We start from the raw sequence: 17,157 nt of genomic DNA on the forward strand, positions 1-17,157 counted from the left end.
CCTGTATCTCAGCCTCATTCCACATTGAACCCTCAAGGGTCAAACACGGCAGTTGTATGGCTGCAAGTAATTGCACCGCGGAGGGCTGGGATATAACAAAACGAGCATAACCTCATCGGCCGTTGATTGATAACGGAGGCCAGAGTTCTTCAATGCCGAAGATGGGCGGGCGAGGCAAACCCACGCATTCCCGGCTTAGACCGCCATTGCTAGAGCTCGGACAGAATAGCAATTAGCTCAGCATGGCCACTGTTGCACCAAAAATGCGCTGGAACATGACATGGCGGCTCCAACGTCACGGCTGGTTCCGAATCAGATCGGTTCCGTCGTCGGGAATGATTCAGAGATAGACCTAACGACATTTCGGATAATTTATTACAATACTCGTAATATATTATTTGCGCATCACTTGTCACAGCGCACACGCTCCTTTGATGGAGCCGGCCTGTCCATGAATTTTGGGGACTCGCAGCCATTCGCGTCGTTGAACAACAGGCCGGTGAGAAACATCGAGCTGGGTTCCAATAACCGAGGGGATCATCGAGATCTAAGATCTCCTGTCAGATGAGAATTTGAGATTCCTGATCCAGCCACTTCTGTAGAATTTGAGACACATTGTAGAGGCGGCATAAGAAATCACTTGTCCCTATCCACCAATGTCGTGATGGCTGTCCCGATGACTGAACTCATTTACAGCGGCCTCGATATATCAGTCGGGTCGCGAATAATGCGGCCTGACTTTATCTTCTGGCCCGTCTGGGTCGTGCCTCGCTTTAGAAAAGCAAAAGTTAAAGCCTTGTAGTTCAGGTTGTGGAAGTCTTCGAACCGCAAAAGAAGTGCTTTTGGCCGCCTGTATCGCTTCCTTTGGAACACTATAGTCACACGGGTGGAGCTTTTTTTGTTCTTCTTTGGTAGTATCACTGTCGTTCTATTTGCCCAGCTACGTGGTCGCCGTATGTCGACAGATACTTTATTTAGATCGCTTTGCCTTTTTCGTTGTCGCAGACGCCGTGTCAGCCGCCTCTTGAGCAACCATTTCCGAGAAATGATCACATGCTTCCTGTAGAAGCTTCTTCTCTCCAAGCCTGACCTGGACTGCCATTCTTTGACGGCGAGTGAGACTATCTTGTGCTAACAAGACTTCATCCTCGGCAATAGTTGTCGAGTACCGCGATGCAATGAGCCGCAGCGTCTCAACCATTGTAGAACGTAAGATGTCATCTCTTTTTCTTTTGTCTGAGATCAGATTTCCGTCCAGCTTCTGCAGCAGCTTGATTGTTGCCTTGAGCTGCTCCTTCAGGTCTGGGGGCATCCCATCTACCACGGCAGGGCCCGCGAAGGTTCCATCCGGATTTGGCTCACCAGAGTCTCGTTCCAACACGAATATGTCTTCCAGGTCGTCTTGATCCATTCTCTCCATCTGCAACACTCGTCAGCTGCAGTATTCAAGCCAGTGAGCTTGAGCTAGGCCGCTTACCGTCTCGGCCATAATATCTTGTGGCACACCAAGTTCAGACATGAGGGAGTGTTGTACTGCGTCCCAAGGGATTTCTACCACATCATATCGTGAATGCTTTTCTGTAATGTAACCGTACCTACGAAGCAGCTCGGAATTGGGGTGTGGCCCGTAATAGTTGAGGATTTCTTCCCCCGCTTTGATATCACGAATCGAGGTGACGGTCAGCTCCTCGTCTCCGTGGTTGACATGCGCCTACACGTGGTCAGCAATATTCTCGTCATCAAGAACAATTCTTTTCCATCATACGTTGAACTCGGCGTCCGCGTTTAGGATGTCCGCCATTGCAACCATGCCCATCATAGACTTTCCTTCTCGGTCCTCAACCCAGCCATCCGACTCCTCATCGTTCTCCGCCTCTTCATTCTCCAAATCAAAAGCATAGGCCATGATGGTGCTGCCCATCCGATGTGCTAGCCCAATCAAATCCTCATCACTGCAGTCACCGCTGGAGACAAAAACCGACGGATTACCACGGATGGCAGGGATGAGCCGCGTGCGAAACATTTCTTCTGCGTCGGCTTTGCCAATCTTGTTCACAGTAGCGCTGGCTTGGAGGTACGACAGTTCCTCTTCAGACCAAAACATGGGGGTGTCAAATGTTAGCGGTAAGACATCGATATAAGGCTTCCACTTGGACTCATCGCCCAAGAAGAACTCATACATCATGATCAGAATCAAGGCGCTCCAGGAGTCCAGGGCCTGCTCTTCATCTTCATCTCCTTGACTCTCAAACAAATCCGGCAGCTTCTTTCTCAAGGATGATGTTTCAGAATTAATGATTGCATCCCGGGGTATCGTGAACAGGGTCGTATCAGCAGGAATATCGCGAAGAGCAGCTGTGATCTCCCATGTCAGCCCGCGCGCTTGTCAAACATGACACGTCTTCGCCAATGACTGACTTATTCCACGACCTGCGTCACGGGATCTGAGGTCAACGATCTCGATGGCGTCGGAAAATGTAGCACCAGGGAGAGCTTTGAACCACTGCAAAAAGGCAGCGGTCCTGGCTGTGAAGTCCCCAGCTGTCATTTCGTGCTCATCACCACCACAGTGTCTTTTTACTGTTCTGTACTTTGCCAGGTCGGAGCAGAAAGATTGAGAAATTAGGGTTGTAGACAGGCCACCCAACCTATTGACAGTTTTGGCGTGCTGCTCCTGCCTGGCCAGATTTTATTCCTGTGGGGGCCTCACCAATGGCCAGCCGTGCAAGCCATGGCACCAGACCGGCATTCACGACATTTCATCAACCCATGTCATGCGAACATCATCTCCAATCGAGTTCAACCGTGCAGCAACACCAAGACCCCTAGTTACCTTCGAACCTCCTCCCGATCCGGTCTAGGGTAGGCTATCTCTCTGCTCGTCGCCTAGGACTTCGCGACTTTGTTGCCCTCGCAGTTTATGCCCCACTTTAAAAAAAAATACTACATTAAATTTAATGAGTGATGGAACAAAAGATACATATTTTCCCCACGGGCACCATTGCGTATTCTGTACCCTGGCGGTGTTGGCCGCTCCCATAAAACGACATCATCTAGTGTGGAACACGAGGAAAGTCCTACTTATCACGACCATTCTTTGTTCCCGTTCTGACCTCTCGTTTTCTTGGCTTCAACCATTCCTCCATACCTTCCGGCCAATATACTCTCCTCTCTGGTCCGCCCATATTCACATCGTCGGCGCTCAAGATATGCTCTGGAGCTTCACTTATAGTCTCCGTTGTACCATTCACTTGCGACTTTCCACCCGCATTTCTCTTTGCCTTCTTGAGGACTTCTCTTCTTGGCTCATCCATGCGCTCGTGTGGAATGATATCGTTGAACAAATTCCAACCCGGGAGTTTGAAAGTGCGCATGAGTTCAAACACGGCTTGCTCCTTGTCCTTTGCCTCAATCATGAGATCCATATCTGTTGCACAAGGCGGCAACGTCTTCACCCGGGCCGAGTGCTTGCGGCGATCGCGAGGTGTAACAGCTGACGCGACCGGCTCGCTGTAGTGCATCTTCTGCGTAATATTTTTCCTGGTCCACGTTGCCTTGATTCGGTCATAGAGGCTGATAATGTCTAGTGTTCCTTCTCTGATGCTAGGGTCGAAGATGATGTTGTGATGGTGAAAGTCAAGTACAAGTGGAATGTTCAATTCCTCGCAAATGGGTAGTAGGTCATGCACGCTCCATGATACGTCGTCGTTTTCCAAAACCAGTCTGTTTTTGACTCCCTCTGAGAGCTTTTGGTAGTTTTCGCGAAACCGATTCAATGTCGCCTGCTTATCACCGTACACACCACCCATGTGTAGAATCATTACGGCATCTCTGTCTAGTTGCTCTGAAAGAGAAAGCAGGGAGAGCATCTCGTCATGATACTCCAGATCGCGGATGGATGCAGCTATTACGTCCTTTTTGGGACTGCCAATCTGTGTAAATTGACCTGGATGCGTAGTAACTCGATGTCCCAACTCAGACGCCACCTTTCCAGCTGTGGCCAGGACTTTAGATGCGTAAGCCAGGCTATAACCATACTCTGCGTGACTGGCAAAAGGGAACATTTCGCTGCTTAGCCTCATAAACTTGATTCCGTACTTGTCGTTCCATCTCAACATTTTAACAATATCTCGTGCGTTGTTAAGCCCGATTTCTTGAACATACCGAAGACCTCGATTTGGGTCGGCCGGGTTAGACTTATCGGGTCGATTTTTCGTGGGGTGCTCTGGTTGTGATGGATCTTGAAGAGGATGTCGGTGTTCGAGAATGGAGCTTATGCGGCATGTTCTGGAAGAGAATACTGGAGGGTTTGCTGTGCGTAGGTAGGTGTTTAAACACGCCTAGAGATTATTAGCATCCCGTCTATGTGATTGAAAGGCGGAAAATATACGAGCTGATCTCTATCTCCTACCAGAGGGGATACTCACATATCCAAGTCGCCCTGTCCATGGTAAAGGCAGCTGGTCACTATTCACGGGCGGCGGACGTTTGGCTCCTCTTTCACCCACCTCGTTTTCTAGTGAATCGGTTTCTTCAACACTATTAATGTCGTTGTCGCTCTTTGTTTGCCTTGTTGTCCCAGTTGATGTAGTTACCGCGTCCATATACTTTATCGAAGCTTTCGTTACATCCTGGCTGCCGTATGCCTCGTCCTCCTTTGCAGCCAAAGCCTCCAAGTTAGAGGCCTCAATGGCCAGCCGTTGCCTTTTTGCTTCATTCAGAAGCTTGTTTTCCATCTCCCACAGGTTGTGCATTGCGCGCTCTACGTTCTCCTTGGAGCTTAATCCATCAGTGTACTTGGCCCTACTTTCATTGACCTCAGCGTCAATGCCATCTTCGCCCTTGAGCCGGCGGGCGCTCCGCCGCCTTGGTGCTTCTGCTCGCTGAAGTGTCGGGTGCGTCTCACTGTGCTTCCTCTTGGGCGGCATGACTGCAACACACGAGCCCGAGATTAAGTCTGTGCATACAAGTGCAGCTGGAGACAGGTTTCGAAATGTGTGCTGCGCTATAATGGAAAGGCTGACAGGTGGCATGAAGTGATGTTGATCTGACCGTGGAAGAATAGGAGCATGTTCATCTAGAGGGCTTGATGTAAACGGTCCAGGCCGATAGCGTGGTCGACCTTTGCCATTGTGCAACGGAGTGGTTTGTTCATGAGCTAACGGCGAGACATCCCTTGATCTCAGAAACCCCAGCAGCAGGAAGATAGGAATGGCCAATGATATCACCGTTCCATGGCCGGAGAGGGAGCTCCGATAGATCGGGACGCTGTTGGCAAGGCTTGGAGAGCAGCAAGGCGCGTCATGTGCTGCCCAACACGGATTGTTCCCCGAAAAGTGCCACGGTGCTAGAAGGCCCTCGTCATGCTTTATTACTGAACATTAACACGATTGTCGTGTGGCCCAAGACGAGTGTGCTCGATCGCTGGCAAGATTCCTCGATGGCGACGGAGACGGTTTGATGAAGTCATGCGGCGCCGATCGATGGTGTGAGAGGCGAGCCACCCGTCATAGACCCACTTGTCTGGGGCCGGGTCGCTTTCCAGCGTGACAGCTCCGAATTTGACGTGTTTGGGCGTTCGGACGTTTGGCATCACTGGCGAATGGAAACCCAGAACGACGTCCAACTCTCCCCAAAAAGGGATGAAATGGGAATAACCAACTACGGTTATGGCGACCTCGATTACCATGGCTGCCTTCTCGTCTAAACAAACGCTGATGTATTTGCATTAGTCTACTACTGCACACATGTGGGTAAGCATTGTGAAATAACGCAACAAATCCGCACTCCCTCACAATGAGTCACTAATAATGTAACCTCTCACCCGTCTAGTTCATTCCGTCGTCCAAGAAGTTTCAGGCCTGGTCGAACAGATCAAGCGATAGGTCCGCTATAGGCCCTTGGCCGGGTTGATTGCATCCACGGCTAGCGGCGCGCTCCATGACTTGCTGTGGAGGACTTTCTGGCTCCTAGTACTGATTCCCGCAAACCGGACAATGCACTTGATGCTCCATCCACCAAGTTGCTAAACATTCGGAGTGGAACAAGTGTCCGCACACGTTCAGTTCCGAGACTTCCCCCTCAAAGTTCATCGCACCAAGGAGAGCCGTGGCCGACTGTTCTTCGTCGCTTTGTCTGTGAGGATACGCATTGCGACGCCGGAATATGCTGGCACGTAGTATCTGTGGCATATTTTGAAACCACCAACTCTGTGAGCATCGATCTCCACGCCAAGTTTTAAGAACGAGAGGCTTATGACATAGTTTGCTTGATCCCAGGAACAGACGCAATTAGTCCCCAGGTCCCCACCAGACAGCTGTAAAGGGTCTCGAGCTCACCAGTTTCTACCCGTCACTTGACCAAAGCTCCGTGCGTAAACACTACGCCGACCGGCCGATGTGTTAATGGCGATACGACGCACCGATAGCCGAAGATTACGACGAGCCATTAGGAGATCCGTGGCTCTTGTTGGCGAGTGCAGCCATTCCTGCCGGCGGCGACGCTGCTCCTATAGGCGATACAGTGTGTTGACAAGAAACAACCTATTCAAAGACTGATTAACCTTGATTGTCCGCGAGATTCCACCCAATAAGTCGAGATTCGGTCGTAACAATACAGCTGGGTAGACTCACAACACCACTGCCACTAGGACTGCGACAAGAAAGGCAACCATCACCTGCGAGGCCACATCAAGGTCTCTTCGAATAGAAGCGAAGATTCGGAGGACTGGAGACATTTTGATTGTAAAATATATGGTTATTGATAATGATTTAGGTGCTGGACGAAAGTATTGGCGTTGCAAACCGATAGCGAACACGCGGGAAATGAGGGAGAAATACTAACATATGCTGTTTCACGGCAACAGTCTGAATTTCTCAAGTTTTTTGGCCATCAGGGAAAACTGCGCGTTCAAGAGGCAGCAGGAGCTGCCAGCCGTCCAACATGCGGAGTTCTCGCGCTCGGGCATGACAAAAGTGAAGATATAGTCAAGAGATGGTCAAGAGATGTCCATGAAATCCCAATATTTTGAGGCACTCTTTCCGGAAAAGGACTATGCACGTGTCACAAGCGCCGACAGAGACCAGCAGTCAACCAGGCACTGGGTTGCGCCTTCTCTTTTTGTCCGTCAGTCCAAACGTTGACGCAAGGGATATTGAAACCTTGCTGTTGCCATCTCTGAACTTTCCTGTTCGCATGCACAGTCTAAAACTGATGAATTGACCGTATTCTTTATTATTGGCCGCATTATTTTTTTGTGTTGCGGTTACGACCAGACCCTGGTGCCATCAAGGCTACATATACCCATGGCACCTAAGCAATCGTGTCGTGTAACGCTACCCGCAACTGTCGTGTCCCCAATGCCGACTACAGACCTTACCTAAGTGCGGAGCACCGGGCATTGTCGACGACTACATGTCGCTTCCGGTTCAACTAAGCAAGACGTGTCCTTCGGTTATGAGAACGATGAGGACAGGCTCTTTCGCTGCCACAACGTCGTGAGATCGGGCATCTTAGGGAAAATGTGCCCAAGCGCAGTTATGTTAAGACTTGGTTGCCAACGACATCACACCCAATTGCGCTATACCCAGCGTTTCAAGACCATTCACTCACTTGCCGCGTCCGTGCTCTTCCTCCGGTTGGGCCAAGGCTTATGCGATAACGGATGATCGAGGACTGGACGGCAATGGCTTGCTTGATTAATAACCGCTACACGCTGTGGGTGGGACGACTACCAGTAGGTCCGGCGCTTCAGACAGAGAGTTGGCTGAAAAGAGTCGGTGTGATCACTAACAATTAATGCAACGTAGACTGTCAAGAAAGCTGGTGAGGTTTGCGAGGTGCATGATAGCGCATCTTCCTGACTCGCGGGGTGGGGGAACAAACATGGAGCAAGCGAAGTGAAGAGCCGTTTCCCCAGATGACGAAAAACCATATCCATGTGATATGTAGCCGGCAGTCGTATCAAGTTGAGCCTCAAGAAGCGGTCATATTACAGCCATATTGCCAACTTCTCGAGCACAACTTGTGGTCAAGAATGTCTGCGCATACAATTTGTCACGCCGTCGCTTCGAGAACGAGTAGCAACTGTACTACACAGGGCGAGACACAACCGGCTGTTGTACCGAGGGGTCAGCTCAGCATCAAACGGTGGTTCCTGTTACGGGTACTTTCTGGGGCTTCGAAGAAGGTTTTGGAACACCAAGTCTGTTGAACCAAGTTTCTCGCTGGATCTCACGACCAACAAACAGCCCAAGAGCCCAACAACCGAAAAGCCGAAAATAAGCAAAGCCACCCGCACACACACAAGCCATCGCCACCATAATCCACCACTAGTCTAGAGTCCGAAAGACAGTTAACCATAGGATCCAGAAATCTCGACTCCAGGTCCCATCCGTCAGGAATCTGAGGCGCAGCCTATAACGTACTTATTATCGCTTGGCGCCAAATGGCTTGGCAAAAATCTTGTAGCATCTGGATATGCTTATTCGTTATCAGTGGTCCGCCAAGACCAATTGGACCCAGTCCGTAAGCTACTACGACACAGTGTCGAGGTTGCCAGTGCTTGAAATTTGTGAACAGGTTTCTCGCTTGCATTGGCAATACTGCAGCTAGAGGGCGCGGTAGTTGCAGAAATGTCCATGTGTTCGGAATCGTCATGGCGAATTGCGAACAACTATCAAGCACCATGGTACAGACTGCCTTGGGACTTGAGAGTTTTGCTTTATTGTGATTTTACTGCTCGTGACTTTTTGGGCATACGTTATAAACGAAAACAAACTCAGCCCTAACACCCGCGATTGCTTGGGACCCACGTTCATCATCTTGCTCCTCTCTGCTGACTTGACAGAAACTAGAAAGGAATAATTGAAATAGACGTTCACGACGTTTGGATTCCAAATTCAACCACGGATAACGTAAAATGGATGCGACATTAAGCTGTATGAAATGCTATATCATATCAGGGGTTCAAAGACTTATCGGTAAGCAAGTGCCGATTCTTTCATTCGGAAGAAACTAGACGTATTGCATACGTCTGGCCAATTACCATTATGGATCAACAACTCTGCACGCGGCCCTGGTCCTAGCAATATGCCATCTTAACCCCGCCATTTCTAGTGTTCGACCGAACCCTTGTGAGGAAGACAATGCGGTGTCCCTGCACGATTGTGCGACTTCCGATACACACCCCAAACATAACCACAAACCACGACACTTGCCCGAGAACACAAATATCGCATCAAAACATCTTGTAAACCGTGGAAAGTAGCGGCGATACTAATGCTAAAAGTCCGTTCTGTGTCAACTAGAGTTTTATGCTGGAGGGTCTCCAACAGGCTTGGGGCCTGTGGACTGTGTCGCACTGTATTACTCCATACCATCCGTCACCAAAACCTTGGCCATGCTCGAGTTTGCCAAGACTGACAAATTGACGCTATTCCTCCCTAACAGGGATGAATTCACCGACTGGGTCTGTTTCTCGGGTGCTTCTGCTATCGTCAATTCGTCAATCTGTTCTCTAGGTCACCCACCATGGAATCTTGACCTAAAACAACTTGCGTCCCGCCTGATCTTGACTTTGCTGGCTTATCTCTTATTCCTCTTTATTCTTACTTGTGCGACTTTTATTATCGTAGTAGCAGCCCTGCCAAGCAGTTGATTGGACTGCTTTGCATGGTGGCGACTTGAAGCAACGACTTGGTCCTCTATTTGCAAAGAACAAAAAGCATTTTGAAAACAACACTATACGAAGAGACTTGAGAATATTTTTCTCTGTTACCATCATGGCGGCTAAGGAGAAAGATGATGTGCAGGCGCATGTGTCTGGGCAAGCAAACAAGCCCATGACCGCCCCTGCCCACGCCTTGAAAATCGAAGAGGTTGTCCATCAGCTCCAAGCCAACGTTGAGGCTGGTCTTAGCAGCGATGAAGCTAAGAGACGCCTCGAGGAATATGGTCGTAACGAATTCGGCGAGCAGGACGGCGTCCAGCCTCTAAAGATCTTTGTTGGGCAAATCGCCAATGCACTGACGCTTGTACTCATCCTGGCTATGGCTGCCTCGTTTGGAATCAAGTCCTGGATTGAAGGTGGCGTCATTTCTGCTGTCATCATTCTCAACATCGTCGTGGGGTTCTTCCAAGAATTCAAGGCCGCGAAAACTATGGACTCTCTCCGGTCACTTAGCTCGCCAACTGCTCAAGCCATTCGGAATGGCGACAACGAGACTGTTGTTACAGCCGAAATCGTTCCCGGCGACATGGTAGAACTCAAGACGGGCGATACTATTCCTGCCGACATTCGTCTCATCGAGGCAGTCAATTTTGAGACCAATGAGGCTTTGCTCACTGGGGAGTCACTCCCCGTCCGCAAGGACCCCGTCCCGACCTACGCTGATGATACCGGACCAGGCGATCGCCTCAACGTTGCCTACAGTTCTTCAACCGTAACCAAAGGACGAGCGCGCGGTGTGGTATTTGCCACGGGCTTTTACACCGAAATCGGTCAGATTGCTGCTGCTCTTCGTGGCAAGAGTTCCCGTCGACGAGAGCCTAAGCGTCGGGAGGACGGCACCACCAGCTTCGGTCGCTGGCTGCAGGCATGGTCTCTCACATTGTCTGATGCTGTGGGTCGCTTCCTCGGTGTGAATGTTGGTACTCCTCTTCAGAAGAAGCTCTCCAAACTTGCCTTGCTCCTTCTCGGCACTGCAATTATCTGCGCTATCATTGTTCTCGGTGCCAACAAATTTGACGCCAAGCAAGAGGTTATCATCTATGCTGTCGCAACTGGCTTGTCCATGATCCCTGCGTCACTTGTCGTTGTTCTTACCATTACCATGGCCGCTGGTACGAAACGTATGGTCCAGCGTCACGTCATTGTACGCAACTTGAAGAGCCTTGAGGCTCTTGGTGCGGTTTCTAGTAAGCGTCACACCCCAATAAATTCCGTCAATCGCTTAACTTGCCCGTAGATATCTGCTCCGACAAGACTGGTACCCTTACTCAGGGTAACATGATTGTCAAGAAAGCGTGGATTCCCGGTCGTGGGACATACTCCGTCGGCACTACCAGCGAACCCTTTAACCCGACAGTCGGGCAGCTCGGCCTCAAGCTCGCCCAGCCCAAGGACATCAACTTTCGCGACAATGACGCTGATGGTGAGCCTATTGATGGTACTGAAGCTGTTACCAAAGATGCCACGCTTAGGGAGTATCTCAACATTGCCTCGCTTGCCAATCTCGCCACTGTAAACCAGTTGAATGGCGAGTGGCATGGCCGCGGTGACCCTACAGAGATTGCCATCCAAGTGTTTGCCTCGCGATTCAATTGGAATCGCCTTCGCCTTTCCACAGGCGAAAAAGCCCAGTGGCAACAAGTTGCCGAGTTCCCATTCGACTCTGATGTGAAGAAGATGTCAGTCATTTTCGAGAACAAGGAAACCAATAAGCAGTGGCTCTTCACAAAGGGTGCCGTTGAACGCCTTCTGAACTCCTGCCCACGATATGCGGTAGGTGACGAGATGCAGGATCTCACCGAGGATGTTGAGGAAGATGTGCTTAGGAACATGGAGGCCATGGCCCGCCTCGGCCTTCGTGTCTTGGCTCTGGCTAGCCGAACTGACATTCGTCACGTCAAGGAAAACGAGGCTGAGTTGGAGCGTGGCGAGTTTGAGCAAGATCTAACCTTCCGTGGTCTCATCGGTCTATATGACCCTCCACGCCCAGAGTCAGCCCCTTCTGTGCAAAAGTGCCATGAAGCCGGTATCAGCGTACACATGTTGACTGGTGACCACCCCGAGACTGCCCGTGCCATTGCCTTAGAAGTTGGAATCCTGCCATCCAAGATGAACGAGATTGCTACCGATGTCGCCAAGACCATAGTCATGGCCGCTTCTGATTTCGACAGACTAACTGACCAGGAAATTGATGAGCTCCCCTTTCTCCCCCTCGTCGTGGCACGATGTGCCCCTCAGACCAAAGTTCGCATGATTGAGGCTCTTCATCGTCGGAAGTGCTTCGTTGCCATGACCGGCGATGGTGTCAATGATTCGCCTAGCTTAAAGCGTGCTGATGTTGGTATCGCAATGGGTCAAGCCGGCTCTGATGTTGCCAAGGAGGCATCCGATATTGTGCTGACGGATGACAACTTTGCCTCTATACTTAACGCTGTTGAGGAAGGCCGACGCATGTTTGATAACATTCAAAAGTTTATTCTTCATGTCCTGGCGGAAAATATTGCCCAGGCGTGCACTCTTTTGGTCGGTCTCGCCTTCAAGGACAGGCGTGGTATTTCCGTGTTCCCTCTGGCCCCGGTAGAGATTCTCTGGATCATCATGATTACTTCTGGCATGCCTGACATGGGTCTCGGATTTGAGGTTGCCGCTCCCAATATTTTGCAACGACCACCACAAAACGTAAGTCATCGCACAAAGCTTATTGACAAGCGCGTCTTGTTTTGGAAGCACAGTGGCTAACGATCCCCAAGTTGAAACAAGGTGTCTTTACACCCGAACTTTTGGTCGATATGGTTGTCTACGGTCTCTGGATGTCTGCCCTCTGCCTCGCCTCCTTCGTCCTTATTCTCTACGGTTTTGGCAACGGCGCTGCTGACCTCGGAGACAATTGCAACAATGAATACTCGGAAGATTGCCAGGTCGTCTTCCGCGCTCGCTCCACAACGTTCGCCTGCCTCACCTGGTTTGCTCTCTTCCTCGCCTGGGAAATGGTCAACATGCGCCGATCTTTCTTCCGCATGCAGCCCAAGAGTAAGCGCTACTTTACACAATGGATCCTTGATGCCTGGCGCAACCAGTTCCTGTTTTGGGCCATTGTCGCAGGCTTTGTCACCATGTTCCCTATCATCTACATTCCTGGCCTTAACACAGTCGTCTTCAAGCACGCCGGTATAAGCTGGGAATGGGGCATTGTGTTTGTTGAGGCTTTTCTCTTTTTCTTGGGAATTGAGGCCTGGAAGTGGGCTAAGAGAGTATATTACCGCCGTCAAGCGAGAAAGGCCTCGGACATGAAGGCAGATCTGGAGACTCGCACGTTTGGTCACTACTTCACTAGTGGTAACTTCAGTGGCGAAGATGAAGACGAGTCCAACTTTGACAGCGAAGCGAACACTGAGGCGAGGGGTCGTCATACCGGCGCCACCGGGGAAAAGGAAGCTTTCTGACATGAGGAAGAACAGGGAAGGTTCATCATGTTTACTGCTTATTTCGTCTTCAGTGGGGTTGTGCAAATGCCAGTCAACCCGTCCTTTGTGGTGAGTGCACTGCTTGGCTCACCAAGTCAAGCGGAGTTGGCGAAGAAGATGCTTCACGGTAAGTGTATGTCGTTGCGTGTGAAAACGAAAGTATGTTACGTGGGGGAGTGGCCCATAGGACTTTGTAGGAAAGGTGAACTTGGGCTGGTTCCTAGACCCAAGTCGTACCTTGGCCAAAGGCCTTGTAGTACCAAGGCCGTCAACAACATGCAAAGTAGAAGATGGCGTATAGTAAAAGTAGATAGCATAGGTCGTTTTAGACTATTTAAAGATAAAATTTCACGGGTATGTTGTGCAGTTTTTTCGAGTTTTATAGTAACCCAAAAAAATCATGAAAACATCAAACAAGTAAATAAAGCTAAGCGGGATATGGAAAAGGGAAGGGAAAATGGTGCCAAGATGGAAAAATATGAGGAGAAGGGTACTAAACCCTCGCTTTCTTCATCTTGGCACCGTTTCCCTCTTTCTTTTCCAGGTCACCGTAACTTCAATTACTTTGTTGATTTTTTTCACTTTTTTTTTATTCAGGCTAGCCGCTCGTTTAGCCAAGAATAGCTTCCTTGTGAATATTGGCGGTGGTATCCTTTTTACTCACTAGGTCTCGTTAGCTTCCATCCTCAAAATTACAACGATCCAATATCATCAATATCGTCAAATTCAGCTTCCTTTCTGTGTACTGATATTTCCAACAACTCGGTGCCAGTCTTGAAAATATACAGTGCGGCGGATTTGATTGCTTTGGCCGATGTCAGCAAGTGCTTCGGGGAGCTTAGTAAAAGCGAGGTCTTGTGGGTAGTTGGGTTCACGGACGTTAACTTATTGTTATAATAGGGCTTTCATTGTTGGAAGAAGCGAGGTGACAATGAGAGAGGGGGGGGAGAGAGAATCATGGATTGCCGACGAGCAGAGACCTTATTAATAGATGTTATGCGCGGTTATTTGAGTTTTTAGGGTGAGTCATTCGCGTAAATTATATTTTACTCACATATAATAACTGAGGCTATCGCGAGATAGCCTCCGCCGGCGCTCGGTGATGAACTAATCTGCTTGCTTCTGACGCATCGCGATGCGTGTATTATAGAGTCTCTCTCAGTCCGTGACGGTTCTCTGGTTTAGGTGTGACCTGTTGGAAATATTACGGCAATTTGCACAGCGGAAAAGGTAGCTGAGACGATTTTGATTCTGATTGATGATGAAGGTGGCCTTGGAAGGCCCTGCAAATTTGACACTTTTATCCATAGTCAGAGCCCTTGAAATCCCTCTCAGGACTCCTTTGACCCGAGCCCTAGAAAAAGCAACTATCGCGACCAACAGGCTCAAAACAGCCCTGTTTCTTCCAACTGGCCAGGCACATAGTGTTGATTTCATTAGGCCCTACCTGATGCAGTGCTTGCACTTATTGGGATAAGTCGTTTTAAAAAAAAACGCTGAATCATTATATTTCTCTTGTTCTTAGCGCTGATCGTGTGTGTATGTATAGAGACGTCCTTCTTAGCATCGACGACTTTTTGAGGGGACTGCCCGGGTTTCAAGCATACTAAGCTGTCATATAACAGATACGACGCATCGTGACTAGATGATGAATCTTCTGACAGCGCAATGACGGAAACGCGTCCCAGAAAGGCGACATATCAGAACTTACATTCGGGATTAGCCCCTAATGTCAAATGGGACTTCGGGTATTACAGGTATTTTTGGGGGGGTGAGGGGCTTGCAAAATGCGAGATGCGAATGCCGACATGACAATGCTACCCCATGCTGATAGGGCTACTAACTAAGCAGTCTGGAACTGACGTGTCAGAAATATTCGTCCGAAATATAGGCCTTGTGGGGAGGTTGCCGACCAGGTCGAGCATGAAGCCGAATCATAAGACCTCAGACAAAACGGTTGAGTAGTCAGTAGCTCCAGGTCTGACCATGCCTCGTGGTCCACCCCCCGGGGAAGTCGGGTAGAAGCACCAGGCTGGAGTCAAGCCCGGATTACCTTAAAAGTTCTGCATATGTCCTACCACACTAGTGCTGCGCCATGCATGCAGCAGCACGGTCATTCAGCTTGAAGAGTACGTACGTAGTTAGTATCTGTTTGACAAGGTTCTAGTTATTACGTCCTCGTGTACGTACGGGTATGCCATGTGGCTGAGCTTGCGACGAAAAGTGTCCCAGAAGAAGCTCAGGGACAACGAACTTGGCGAATTTTTAGTCCTCATCGTCGATATTGTCTGGGCTATGTATGTATGGGAGTGGAAACGATGCGTGGTTCTTGTGTCTGCTATTTCTTAGCGGCCTTTAAACTTTGGCTGATGTCGACGAGCGACTGACCATCGAAGACTTATCCGTGAGCTCTGCCGTCCATTGGCATAACTCAGCGGCATCAGACGTAGCCGGTTGCAACGCACAATGTTTGCGTTTCTGGTTCTTTGGGCATCGGTCTGTCGGCGGGATATATTGTAGGCACGGGAACGCCATCTGGAAAAGGGCGTTACTCGAAAAGTCATGCTGACGGGCGAAGTCATCACCTAACCATCATCTCTTAGTCGTGGGTATGCGTCTCGATGACTGGGGCGCTTACAATAGACCAGAGAGACGACTAGAAACTGCCGTGTATGGGCCGCTCGCTGCAGATTATGTCAACACTATCCTTTGTTGATCCCACGGATGCTGAGCCTCCCGGGCTGAAGTTCTGTCTCCATTGTCAGTGCGCAGAGATATACAGTCATTATGATTCTAGGTCGTGCTTACTTAGTTTAAACGAGGGTGCATTGCTAGCCCCCGGATAGTTTTGAGTTTCCGGGCGTAGTATTCCATGGCTGATGATGGGTCAATCGAAACATTGTATGGCTGGAGAGCCGTGCTGTGTGGCGCTTTGCACCCCGGTTTGCCGTCACGGCACAGACCTTCTTGTTCTGGGCCCAGGAAGCCTGGAACATCAATCAAGCATAGGGCTGCCTACCTCTTGCCACATGTGCCACAGGTACCAGGCTGTAGAGCATACTTTTTGATGCCCTATTTCCAAGCATGCTGCGCCCAGGGCGGCGATGGTGTTGGCAGTCACAAACAAATGAGCGGCAAAGTTGGATCGGTGGGTAGCCTATTGGGACTTGTGCTGGGAAGGAACAGTAAAGGGCTCGAGGCAGGAAACCAAAACATTTGAATGTCAATCCTTCCTTCCCTCGCAGTCGCAAATCACACGTTCCCCACAAAGCGAACACAGTGAGCAAGCGCACTTCGTACTCGGAACAACAACCTTGACCTCGGCCGTCAATACTCGCAACCAAGAATGTTCCAACCAGGCATCTGATAACTCTATGTCAACCAATTCGATGGAGTCTCGGGCCGATGATTGATGAGTGTGGTGAGGATATGCCAAACCCCACACAAGCAGAGTCCATCTGCGCCTCGCTGTATGTGCATCGATCCCTACTTGTTTTAGAGTCGCCGTGCCGCCACCGTTTGACCGTTGCCTCCCAACAGATTTTGCAACCTACTTATTAATGCAAGTACGGAGTACCAAGAGGTGGCTTAAAACACCCTGCAATTGCGTCCTGGTACTCCGCATGTACTCCGTACGAAGTGCGTACTAAAATCGTCTCTTAATGTTTCAACAGCCTGTGTGTGCGTTCGACGCAGGACGAGGCAACCTTCTCTACCACCACCAAAGAACCGAACAACAGGCTACTTGCTCACGACTCGGCCGAGAGTGGCCAATTCTGCGACAACGATCGATACGACAATCGAGAGCTTTGAGCTCGCAAGCTTTTCTCTGAGGAGTCATATGGGTACTATCGAGACGTACGATACGTTATCCACTGAACCCCATCCGCCGAAAGCAACCACTTAAGGCAACGGTAATATCCGTTGCTTGACCTTCACACTCTTTGGCTGTGGCATTCTGTT

The 17,157-nt window shown here is 49.8% G+C and overlaps 5 protein-coding genes across 7 annotated transcripts; 1 reads left to right on the forward strand and 4 right to left on the reverse strand.

The window, feature by feature from the left end:
* Positions 1-469: 469 nt before the first annotated feature.
* On the reverse strand, positions 470-2,636 carry RMS1_2 (Set domain-containing protein). 2 transcript variants are annotated; one of them, XM_007815485.2, is made up of 4 exons: positions 2,419-2,636; positions 1,766-2,355; positions 1,478-1,711; positions 470-1,420 (listed from the first exon to the last, which is right to left on the reverse strand). In XM_007815485.2, exons 1-4 carry the CDS (start codon positions 2,546-2,548, stop codon positions 971-973), a joined length of 1,404 nt encoding a protein of 467 aa, XP_007813676.1. In that variant the 5' UTR covers positions 2,549-2,636; the 3' UTR covers positions 470-970. The 2 variants fall into 2 exon arrangements, with proteins under 2 accessions (XP_007813676.1, XP_065973212.1); XM_066121598.1 differs by having other exon boundaries at positions 1,766-2,636.
* Positions 2,637-2,845: 209 nt separating this feature from the next.
* On the reverse strand, positions 2,846-5,580 carry J3458_019623 (uncharacterized protein). The gene is made up of 2 exons (XM_007815486.2): positions 4,428-5,580; positions 2,846-4,340 (listed from the first exon to the last, which is right to left on the reverse strand). The coding sequence occupies exons 1-2, from the start codon at positions 5,031-5,033 to the stop codon at positions 3,078-3,080; spliced, it is 1,869 nt and encodes a 622-aa protein (XP_007813677.2). The 5' UTR covers positions 5,034-5,580; the 3' UTR covers positions 2,846-3,077.
* A 5,140-nt stretch (positions 5,581-10,720) lies between these two features.
* Positions 10,721-13,561, forward strand: ENA2 (P-type ATPase). Of its 2 annotated transcripts, XM_007815487.2 has the most exons (3): positions 10,760-10,917; positions 10,968-12,409; positions 12,481-13,551. In XM_007815487.2, the coding sequence occupies exons 1-3, from the start codon at positions 10,794-10,796 to the stop codon at positions 13,171-13,173; spliced, it is 2,259 nt and encodes a 752-aa protein (XP_007813678.2). In that variant the 5' UTR covers positions 10,760-10,793; the 3' UTR covers positions 13,174-13,551. The 2 variants fall into 2 exon arrangements, with proteins under 2 accessions (XP_065973213.1, XP_007813678.2); XM_066123065.1 differs by having other exon boundaries at positions 10,721-12,409; positions 12,481-13,561.
* J3458_022568 (uncharacterized protein) lies at positions 10,918-11,573 on the reverse strand. The gene has a single exon (XM_066123066.1). The coding sequence runs from the start codon at positions 11,569-11,571 to the stop codon at positions 10,999-11,001; it is 573 nt and encodes a 190-aa protein (XP_065973214.1). The 5' UTR covers positions 11,572-11,573; the 3' UTR covers positions 10,918-10,998.
* Positions 13,562-14,692: 1,131 nt separating the features above from the next.
* Positions 14,693-16,343, reverse strand: J3458_019624 (uncharacterized protein). The gene is made up of 6 exons (XM_066121599.1): positions 16,214-16,343; positions 15,833-15,878; positions 15,583-15,779; positions 15,385-15,529; positions 15,108-15,315; positions 14,693-15,046 (listed from the first exon to the last, which is right to left on the reverse strand). The coding sequence occupies exons 1-4, from the start codon at positions 16,223-16,225 to the stop codon at positions 15,488-15,490; spliced, it is 297 nt and encodes a 98-aa protein (XP_065973215.1). The 5' UTR covers positions 16,226-16,343; the 3' UTR covers positions 14,693-15,046; positions 15,108-15,315; positions 15,385-15,487.
* Positions 16,344-17,157: the final 814 nt, after the last annotated feature.

This window comes from Metarhizium acridum (assembly GCF_019434415.1).
Source record: "Metarhizium acridum strain ARSEF 324 chromosome Unknown scaffold_568, whole genome shotgun sequence".
Classification (NCBI taxonomy): domain Eukaryota; kingdom Fungi; phylum Ascomycota; class Sordariomycetes; order Hypocreales; family Clavicipitaceae; genus Metarhizium; species Metarhizium acridum.